The sequence below is a fragment of the Siniperca chuatsi genome, linkage group LG13 (assembly GCF_020085105.1).
Source record: "Siniperca chuatsi isolate FFG_IHB_CAS linkage group LG13, ASM2008510v1, whole genome shotgun sequence".
NCBI lineage: Eukaryota > Metazoa > Chordata > Actinopteri > Centrarchiformes > Sinipercidae > Siniperca > Siniperca chuatsi.
In genome coordinates this window covers 10,976,429-10,987,554 of record NC_058054.1, presented here as the reverse complement: position 1 = coordinate 10,987,554, position 11,126 = coordinate 10,976,429, and the positions used below count along the sequence as shown (strand labels likewise).

The 11,126-nt window shown below is 39.4% G+C and overlaps 1 protein-coding gene across 9 annotated transcripts; it reads right to left on the bottom strand.

Moving 5' to 3' along the window:
* Window positions 1-89: 89 nt before the first annotated feature.
* eef1da (eukaryotic translation elongation factor 1 delta a (guanine nucleotide exchange protein)) lies at window positions 90-10,005 on the bottom strand. Of its 9 annotated transcripts, none has more exons than XM_044218856.1 (10): window positions 9,903-10,002; window positions 9,475-9,496; window positions 6,679-7,339; window positions 5,343-5,466; window positions 3,155-3,211; window positions 2,077-2,158; window positions 1,894-1,982; window positions 1,103-1,306; window positions 576-770; window positions 90-216 (listed from the first exon to the last, which is right to left on the bottom strand). In XM_044218856.1, the coding sequence occupies exons 3-10, from the start codon at window positions 7,311-7,313 to the stop codon at window positions 178-180; spliced, it is 1,425 nt and encodes a 474-aa protein (XP_044074791.1). In that variant the 5' UTR covers window positions 7,314-7,339; window positions 9,475-9,496; window positions 9,903-10,002; the 3' UTR covers window positions 90-177. The 9 variants fall into 9 exon arrangements, with proteins under 9 accessions (XP_044074791.1, XP_044074797.1, XP_044074798.1 ...); XM_044218862.1 differs by lacking the exon at window positions 6,679-7,339 and adding an exon at window positions 8,052-8,087 and having other exon boundaries at window positions 9,903-9,986; XM_044218863.1 differs by lacking the exon at window positions 6,679-7,339 and having other exon boundaries at window positions 9,903-10,005.
* Between the last annotated feature and the right edge of the window lie 1,121 nt (window positions 10,006-11,126).

The window sequence follows — 11,126 nt, the reverse complement described above, 5'->3', positions numbered from 1 at the left end:
GACTGTACTCCAAGCATAACAGTTCTCAAGTAATCTTGTTAAGTTCAAAATATTTGTTTGACTCGTAATAATAATTAAACAAACAGATCTTTGTGCTCAAAACTTAGCATTTTAATAACTGTGCAAGCCGGGAGCAGCAGCAACACTTTGGTGGAGCAGGTAAAGAGCTGATGGAGCTTAGATCTTATTGAAGGCAGCAACATCTACGCTCTGGATCTGCAGAGAAAGAAAAGTCCAACAAGTCAAGGTATATATTTATGGTGTTAGTGATTTATGCATCAAATCTTATTTTAAATGAACAAGTTGTACATCTAAGCCATTTTATTTAAAGTCAATAAAGCATTTTAAACATTTATATAATTCAAGGATGGCTTCTTGTGTGCATATAAATGTACTGAAATTTAAATTTAGCTCCATAGTATTGGGGTGGAGGCAGAAATGTGTAATACAGAGGTCTTAAAACTGCAGCAGAAAATCAAAGCTATCTCCAGGGCTAGATACCACACGAGGTAACGATTAAAAGAAAAAAGAAAAAAAAAAAGTGAGTGAACAAATTCAAAGTGATCATTACTTACATAGTCCTCAAACTTGGTGATCTCCTCCTCCAGGATGTCAGTGCCAACTTTATCGTCCTCGACCACACAGTTGATCTGCAGCTTCTTGATGCCGTAACCAACTGGCACCAGTTTGGATGCTCCCCACAGGAGCCCGTCCATCTGCACCGAGCGCACACACTCCTCCAGCTTCGCCATATCAGTCTCATCGTCCCACTAAGGGAACATAGAGGTGGGGTTAAATTCATAGCTAAAAGGCTTTAAGGCTAAACTTCTCCATAAGTTTGCAATTGCATATAATGACATGGCATACTTCATAAGTTTCAATATGCATGTTGAATTTATTTTGTTGTGGAGTTGACTTTAACGCATTGGGTGTCATTTTGGCTGAATGAATTAAAAATTTAAGTTTTTTCCTTCACCTTGAACAGTGAGTCATTATTGCAACTGTAGGTTCCCTATATGAGAACAACTGCAGTGGACCTAGTATATTATAATAATAATGATAATAATTTGAGCTACATGATACAGTTTAGGAGGATACGTACGGGCTTTACGTCCAACAGGATAGATGACTTGGCGATGAGGACAGGTTTCTTGGACTTCTTGGCTGCGTAGGCATCCAGGCGTTCCTGCTTGAGACGTGCTGCCTCCTCATCTTCATCGTCACTGCCGAACAAATCAATGTCGTCATCGTCAGCATCACCACCATTTTCCACTTGTTTGACTGGAGCAGCCTGGACTGGAGCAGCCTGGTCAAAACAATGAATCAGAATGAGCAAATAGCTGTGGAGGTGAGCTGTTTAGAGGGCATTTTACCAATAAGGGTTTTATATTTCTTTTTTTAAATCTCTATTTGTCCTCACAATTAAAACAAGACATATAATAATAGAGCATCAATAGATATGTGCAGGGGAGACAGGAAGCCAAAGGGCTTATACAAAAGGCCGCCCCAATACAAAACAATTCAAATCAAGTATAATCATAAACATCAGACAAGACAAAGCAAGGCTCGACAGTAACGGTTGCCATGGCAACCATTTTGATAAATTGGCAACCACTTTTAAGTTAGTGTTGAACCCTGCAAAGCAAACAAATAACAAAAGCAGATAAACGAAACATAAAAAAGGGAACTTATAAATCAAAAACAAGAGAAAAGAAAAACTTATTTGGCATTGTAAATTAGATGGTTTGCCAATTGAGTCTTAACATGTAATAAAGTAGATGACAATATTAGACAAAGCTGTCTTGCCTCAGACATGTGCTTTATAGATATAGTGAACATATACATGTAGTAACATACTGTAAATAAAAACCTACTAAATTCTTAGTTATCTACCTTAACACACGGGACGGCTGCTGGGCTCTTTTCCAGCACAACCACTCTGGACTCCAGCTTCTGCAGGGCTGCTCTCATCTCCTTTACCACTGACAAGCAAACACAAAAGGAAAATTAAGTATTCATACTGTGTATTAAGTAAGCAAAAGCTCAGGAAGACGTGAAAAAACTCAACACACACACCTTTGTGCAGAGTCTGGTTCTCCAGTTCCAGGCTTTTCATGCGTGAAACCAGCTCCTGGTCTCCTCCTGCATGTGAGGATGACTGTGGAAAGATACACAAATTAATTAGCAAGTCTCATGTTGCAGGTCAGTGTTCAAATGTTAAAGCAAATGTACTGTCATCCAGGTTGAGGTCCAATCGAAGCCTGAAGAGAAGCAAGCAAAAACAAATAGTCAAAGTGGTGAGGTTTAAAAAGAAAGCCATGCAAGGCTAAAATCTATTATTACACAGCACTTTGATCTGGTTACACTTTACACACACAATGCTGATGTTAAAATCAACTCACTCTGTCTCCAATAAAGAGTGGATTTAATGTAGACAGGTAGACAAACTCTGTACAGAGTTTAAAAAAAAAAAAAAAAAAAAAAAGACACCAGCTTGATGAGAACTTTCGTTTCTCACCAAAAAATTAATTGTTGGAAAATTGGTCAGAGATTTAAGGGAATAGTTTGACATTTAGGGAAAAACATCTTTCTTGCAGACAGATGAGAAGATCCGGTACCACTCTCATATTTAAATATAAATATCTTTTAAATATAATGTTAGCCAGCAACCGATTAGCTTAGCTTAAAGACTGAAAACAGGGAGAAACAGCTAGCTCTGTTTAACAAAATCTGCCTAGCTTAAAGAAAAACCCAAAACAAAACATGCCATTTCGGTATTTGTATGGATTAAAGTAGCGAGCTATAACATGTTAATTAGTGACCTCTGGGAGGTGCTGGTATGTGGATCTTTGGACAGAGCCAGGCTAGCTGTTAAATTTATTAGCATTTAAATAATAATTATGATCACAATATCTAGCAAAATCTTCCCCTAAAAATATACATTCTGAATCAGTTAGTGGTAGTTATGATGCCTCAAAAAAAAAAAAAAGATGCAGGATGGTAAGAACGTGGTACAGGATGAGACATCTTAGTGCTGTGATAATAGTAGCACACTCCACTTCAGGCAGCAGCAGAAAGCCAGCACCCCACGGCTGTGTATCAGCCATGCAGCGTTCCTAGGCCCGAGCAGCAAAGCTGGATGAGGAGGACTTACGTTTCTGTGCTGCCGTTTCTGCTGGCGCCCTTTACCCTGCTGCATGGCCATTTTCCCCTGCACCCGGTGATGTACAAAGTGAAGACAAAAAATAAAATAAAATACACAAAAGACAAAAAGAAAAGTACTGGTTGTAGAGGAAAAAGTCAGATGCTACACATGTCCCAATATCCACTGCTTCAGAGTAGTCAGTAATAGAAACTGATGACAATAGTGTCAGAAATGGGATAAAACATTTTAAAACTGCATTAACCAACTTTTTGTATCAACACTAAATCAAATGACTGAATAAAAAGTCACTAGTCACTACCAAAATGGGAAATAATTAATCCTGCAGCTCTACAGAGCCCTTTTAACTGTTTTACCACATGTTTACAGAGTGGGCCATAAAACCACTTGTGTCTTACTTACATAAACTGAACACTCATGAACCCCTTCAAGGCAGCTGTTTCCCGCAAACAAGCCCCAAGAATTTAAGTCAGGCTTATACATTTTAGTCCATCTTAATACAATACTCACATAGATATGTTGAGTGTGTCATTATTCACTTAATTCCTTTTGTACTGAAGAAGACAGTGACTTTGGAAGATACTCACTTGACTGGTCAAATTAGCTTTTTATTTAGCCATTTTAAATTTCTGCACATAACATGGACTGTGGATTTTAATCACCAATTACTTACATTGAAAATGCTTGAAAAGGGATCTCTTTGCTGCCAGTGTGAACAGGAGGAACAATTACAGCGTAAAAGTTTCCTTAAAAAAAAGGTAACATTTAAGTAGCTACTGGTGAGAAAAAGCTGATTTTAATTCCTTTGAACACTTGTTTATGCAAAAATGACCACACGCGTACTGCTAACAATATAGCAAATGCCACTGATGTAAAGACAAACACATAAGCAGCTTACTGACAGATTGCTTGCTTCTTCCACAATCTTCATTGCAGAGGTCAAAGGGAGAATAAGTGTCTCGTAAGAGAAAATGTAACATGCATGTAACACTTGTGCTTTCTGGGACTGAAATAAGTTGAAGGCTAAACAGTCCAAGAACTTGCTGTCCATACTTTAATCATCATTTCAACAGCTATTCCCCTATTTTAGGGCTGGTACATGAACATTAGTGAGTACAGTCCTGCCACTACAGGGGGTGTGTGCCTGCGGCTCATTTATAGTACTGTACTAGGGACTGCTGGATGTTCTGACGGGATTTCGCAATGTTCTGCAGGATGGCATTAACTTCTCTCTCCTGCAGGCATGTGTGGGTAAAGCACTGATGAAGCAGGAGCAGTGAGAAAGACAGACAACAGCATGCAAAACAGACAAAAGCAGGACAGCCCATACACCAACATTTAGGATGACCCTGTTATTAAAAGATTTTAATAATTTGAAAAGGAATGATGATTTCCAAAACTTGTAGGTTTTTTTTTTAACCTTACAAAAGCAAATAAATGTGAGCTACAGACTTATTTAGTTGTGCCTCATGTTGCAATATAAAAAGGTTATGCACATTTTGTCAGCAAGCATGTGGGTACACAAACCCATGACCTGACCCCACAGTTCAGTACACATTGTACTGAAATGTAAACAATTTTCATTGAAATCACTTTCCACCCAAGCACTTGACAGAGTGATCTGTCCTGAGGAACCAGGAGATTGTTACTGTAAAGACATGTTCCACTCACCTCTACTGTATTTGGGCAGCAGTAGAGGAACATATCTGAAAAACTCAACTCAAGAAACTCTCAGAGCTGCTGCAGCCCTGGACAGCCTGAGAAGCAGAGACAGCTGCCAAACCACCTGACCCCCCTCACTAGGACGAGCCACTTCTAAATCGAGTGGCTTAACTCACATGCACACAGCTGCTCCGGGCTGTGACTGATGATTATGTAACTATTGCTTAAACTAATAGGCCAGTGACTGGCAGGACAGCATGAGCTGAGGAGGTGTCAGGCAGGAAACGAAAAGGAACTTCAAAAGACGGCAGCAAGAGACAAGAGGAGGATTGGAAATAAAGTTTGTCCAAAAAACAAGTGTTCGTATTTGTAAGCATGATCAGGTTGACACACACGAAACAAGGTACCGACTACACAAAACTAAAGCCGCTTTGCTCTTGGGCTACATAAAAAAAAAAACAAAAACAAAAAAACAGCCAAGCTATCAAAAGACAAAGACAAAATGTGCTTGTTCTACCTGGCGCTGCTGTGTGGAGAGTCCATTGGCTCCCTCGTAGAAGCACTTCTCTGCCTCATCGTAGCTGTGTTTGTCGAACCAGATGTTCTCCGAGGCGAGGCACTGCAGTCCACTCATGTTGGTACTGAGGAGGGAAGTTAGAAATTTAGGAGAAGATAATGCAAAAACCCCCAAAAAACTAAACATTGATCTGCATCCAACAATTTATGTACTAACCAACAGCCATGACCAGGTGGTTAGTCATTACAACCAGCACAATCAGTGACAAGAAATGAGTAACATGAGAACATGGCTTACTTAGATGCTTGAGCATGACACCGTATATTATAGGTTATAACACCATGCATGGAGTGGTGGAATAGGGAGAGACAAAACAACGCGGAACGCAGACAGTTTTTATCATATACACAGTAAATTAATGGCAGAATAAGAATTAAAAAGAGTGAAAAAGACTATTCTGCATATATGCTTCACCTCCCTTCTCATTTTGCTGACGGGTTTACTGCAGCAGACAGGCATGTACACATTCCTCAGTCAGTGAAACACAGTTGCCTGGTCTGCAAAGTCTGGATTATAGAACAAAAGGTTGGTCACTGCCTGCTAACAACCCCCCTTAGTGATAGCAGAGGTCCACTTTGTTGTGTGAAACACAGACCCAGTTTGCTATACATGACAGCAAATGGCTGCATGTTGTACACAAATAGTTATGCGACACCGACACAAGGCCAGACTTAAAATGCCAGGGGCTGCATTGATGGGGGCGTGTTGATCCAGGTACTGATACTAGTTAAAGGCTTATCAGATGCCAAAACACTGCACAGAAATTTATAATACTCTGAGACAGGATTTTACAGCTCTGGAAAGTTATTGCGGTGAAAGTCATTTCATCTTTCGCCACAATGATTGAAAGATAAACAGTGGGAATACAGCAATGACAAAAGTAATCTACCAGGAACGTGCATGTAATCAAATGGCCACCGCAGCGTCTTGCGATGATGTTGCATTGCACTGCGGTGAAAGCTGAGCGAGGTTTAACTTTTTTGCTGAAGCCCTCTGTGTTGGCACCCCTGCTGCATTAATGGATTGACTTCATTTAAATGAATGAGGGTGCTACGTTTATTATCTCTGAGTGCTAAAGTCAGTCTGAATATGGCCTAAAAACACACACACAAAAAAAAAAAAAAAAAAAAAAACTCCAAACAAAAGGCTCGTCTATAAACCTGCATATCTACACACAATACACAAGTTAGCATAACTTAAAAAGGCCAAACAAAAATGCAGACAGACAACAACAACAACAAAAAAATCATAGAAGTTAAATAAACCGAAAACACACATGTCTCTCCCATTCCCTGTGTGAGAGGTGCCATACTTGTCCCATGTGGGCCTGCTTTCCGTCTCAGAGAGGACTCTCTTCCTCCGGGTCGGCCCCCGGCTGCCTTTGCCCCCCTGTTCGGTCTCAGAGGAGGCTCGATTGCGGCCTCTACTGTACTGACGGTGGGGAGTACCAGAGGCCTTGACAGTGGTGATGGGGAACCCATGATCCTGCTGTTGGCCGCGGGTACGTCTGGACTGGAAGGTCAAGTAGCCTCTGGTGTTGGGACTCCTCGGAGAGGATGACAGCGGTCCGTTGCCATTTGAGGCGAGGCGGCGTTGGTAGTTGCTCTCTGCCTGCTCGTAAGCACTGCGGTGGTGCCAGATTCCCTCTGCCTGCATGCCCTGGAGGACGGGGCTTTGACTATAGGAACCGCTCGCTTCCATAGAGGTGCTCAACCACTCCTCTTCAGCCCCAGAGCTCTGGCTCTCCGACTGGGACAAACGTGTGTGTTGACGCAGCCTCCCAAACTGGACATTGTCTCCGCTGATGATGCCTCTCTCCAGAGTGGGAATATTGCCCTGCCTGAAGGCCCCCACTGGTGCAGCCTGCTGAGGGGCTCCTCCTTGCTGACGGTTTGGCAAAGACTGATCCATTTCTCTATTAAAGGGGTCTCTTCTCACTTTTGTGTCAGGTTTATGAGGAGAGAAAAGAAGCAACAGGTGGAAGCTAGAGCCATTAGTTCAATGCTGGTTAGACGCATCAAAAAAAGCTCATAAAACGGCTTATATGATGCCAATGTGGTCTTGAGGGCAAAGAGAGAGTTGATTGATCAAAAAGCTTAAATTTTCCAGAAAATGCCATATTTTCCGTTACAGGAAGAGTTCAGAATGAGCTTAACCTTTATGAAAATAGAGGAACCAACCTGAGAATGCAAAGGTCCTCATTTGTGTATGCTTTCAGGATATGGAATAATACCCAAAAAGGTTATAAACAGTTCATTGATCAATCTGACTCACATTGGACTTTCAAAAAGCAAACCCAAAACAATCAATAACACAAATGACAGGTGAAAATGGCCAACATTTAGGTTAGGATGCGTTTGCAGTGTTTCCTCCATATTCATTTCAAATGTAAAACTCAATGCAGTACAAATATGTTTTTTATTTAAATCATCATTTTATGATTAAGAAGCATTTTAACTTGAAACACACACACACAGTGAATTACACCCAGATAATGACAGGTGTGTTGCAAAACTAGAACAAGGCTATCCCTTTCAACACACAGCAGCTGTGTCCAATTAACGAGGAAACACTGTTTATGCATTAAATATGACAAGATGTTCGTTTTTGAAACATCCAAAAACCCAACCTGTGCAGTGTCTGGCTCACCTTTGTTTTGGCATACTGGAGGAAAATGTACGCTACCTATTGTGGAATGGAATATTTAAATAATTCAAAATAATCACATAAATTTGAATTATAAAAATCAGAAATTTCATTAAAAGACAATCAAAATGTTTCTGATAGCAGCACTGCCTTTAAACATACATGACAAGACACTATTATCATGCGTGATAAAAAAAACATTTATAAAAAAAACCAACCACACATGCAATACATTCCTTATAGCAAATATATGCTCTCAGTTTCCAATTTCTCAGGTACACCTAGCTAAAACTAATGCAGACTAATACGACAGCCCTGCAATAAATCCTACCTTCATTCTCTTATAAAGAGGTGTTGATTCAACTTTATGGTAATTTTGGAGGTTGAAGTTTTTAGCTGTTGAATTTTGTTAATCTGATTTCTTTGACAATCATAAAATACACATAATACTGCTTCAAGTCTGGCAAGACAGACAGGTGCAAATACAATATCCATTTAATCACATGAAAGAAGTGCCATTAAATGACAACTCTTGAGTTCATTTGTGCAAAGGTCCCCATTCTGAGAGACTATTTGCTGGCAATTTCTTCATAGCCTGCTTAAAATGTATCTCTGCTTCACTGAGTTTCAGAGATACTAGAAGTTTATTCCATTCAATTGCAGTCATATATAAAGAGGTATTTTTGCCCACTGAACTCTTGAATCTAAAAAGAATAAAAGAATTAAAAGTAGTCGGACAGAGGAGGAGTTCCTAATATTTTGTCCACTCTATTAGAGCTGAAACAATTAGTCAATCGACAGAAAATTAATTGTTTGGGTCACTTTTCAAGCAAAAATGCCAAACATATGCTCGGACCAACTTCTTAAATAGGAGGATGTTCTGTTTTATAACAGTGTAAATTCAATATATTTGGGCTTTGGACTGTTGCTTGCACAAAACGAGCAATCTGAATACATCACCTTGGGCTCTGGGAATTGTGATGGGCGTTTTTCACACATTTCTGCAATTTTAAAGTTAAAAAGATTAACTGGTTATTCGAGAAAACAAAATCAGCAGACTAGTCAATAATGGAAATAACTGCTAGCTGCAGCCCTACTCCCCATATGTCGATGATTAGATGGGATATTGTAAACACTTCTCAGTAAAATGCAGTACAGTTCAACAGCACCACAAACCACATCCTCTAAAATGATCATACAGGTGAATGAACACCTCGCTGAAACAGTTTCAACAGAAACACTTTAACCTTCATGGAGGGAGGATTTACTGCAGGTCTGCTGTATTAGGCTGCATTAGTTTTGGCTATGTTTAACTAATAAACTGGCAACTGAGTGGAAAATACTTCCACTACACTATAAAGACAGCAATAAACCAGTGCATGTGTTAGGGCATCAGCTGAAAAGCAGCTTCAACATCAACACTCACCTTTGGTATCTGGGATGGGAAGCTAATGCCCAACAGAGAAATAAGAGACAACACAAAAATTCTCAAACTACGAACCCTTATGGAAACTCTTAAGTTAATTCAATATTATAAATCTGAGACAAAAATAACAATTCGCCAACAACTAAGAAAGTGGGCAATTAATTTATAATACCAGTGACAAATCAGGCAAAAAGCACAGTTAAAATGAGAGTAATGACAGCAGAGACGCGTGTTGTATGTCACCTGTTGCCTGCTCACCCAGACACTAGCTAAAGTTAGGTTAGTAAGTTTTCTCACAGCCCCAGCAACTTGTAGTTCCGTTGACCACGTGGCGCTTTAAAACTCAAAATTCAACAGTAGTTTATGGGGTTTTACAAGCAGTAGAGTTTTTATTCCATGTCGTATAAATACAAGTCTTCTACACTTACTCTTGGCTTTATTCGACGTTTTATGTCCCGGTAATCGTTTCTTAGCGTGCTGCCTCGGCTGTAATCCGACGGGAGAAGAGGACTTGCAGTAACGGGCCGCCTGTATTCTTCAGTGTCAGAGGGGGGAGGGACGACGATTTTATCGATGATTTCCGCGTTTTTTTAACGTTTATGAAAAATATAATAACATACAAACTCACAGAAAAAATGTCATTTTCTATGAATCCTGAAGATAAAAAGGGATCCGTGTTTTCGCTACTATTTACGTCGTGACTTAAGATTGGTATGATCCATTTTGGCCAAAGACTTCATTTCCCATGATTCTAAGAGACCGGCAGTTAACGTTGAGCTATGAGCACAGACTTTATATACAGTCTGTGGCTGAGTAATTATTGTCATGGTGTCTTGACAGGCTGTGGGGCCCAGGCCCATGCATAACTGTGATTTTATATAGTTATATGTTTAGTTTGAACAATGACGCAGTGTTGCTTTTGTCTTTACAGTTTGACAAACGGGCCTCTGTGACTGCATCTCTGCAAATAAAACTGGGCTAAATTTTAAGTTTAATACAGGTTTAAGTTTCTTGTGAAGTCAAATACTGTTTCCTCCCTTGTCCTGCAGAGGGCAGACTAATCGAGCTAATTTGAACAGACTATAAATCCTGTAGAAAAACTACACAAGGCTAGAATATTATTAATAATATTTGGTATTGACAGAGGACACAGTCTTGATTATTTGGGTTGATACAGGTTGATATATTTTCAATTTTAACTTAATTTAGCTAGTTTTCAGTGTGGCTTTCGTAGATTTATTTTATATTTATTATTATTATTATTAGTAGCAGTAGTGATGTTGTTGATTTTGCTATTGTTTACAGATAACACTTACAAATCCAGGCTTTTTACTATTTTTATTGCAAGGTGTAAGTAAAGGTAGGGTGATTTTACATGATACGTGATACGAGCAATAAATCCACAATTACTGAAGATGTTCAGCTATCATAGACCCACTTAATAATTTGTGTAACAGGACTAAAAAGGTAAAATACATAAATAATATTAAATACAATAAAATAACACTTTACCATCAACTATAAACAAGATTTCCCACAGTTCCACAGCATATTGACCACAATCCTTAGTCAATACATGGAAAGAATCACAGTTACACAAAAAACAATGTATTTTTTACTTCTTGTTGCAGAGTTTTCAGCTTTCTCATGCA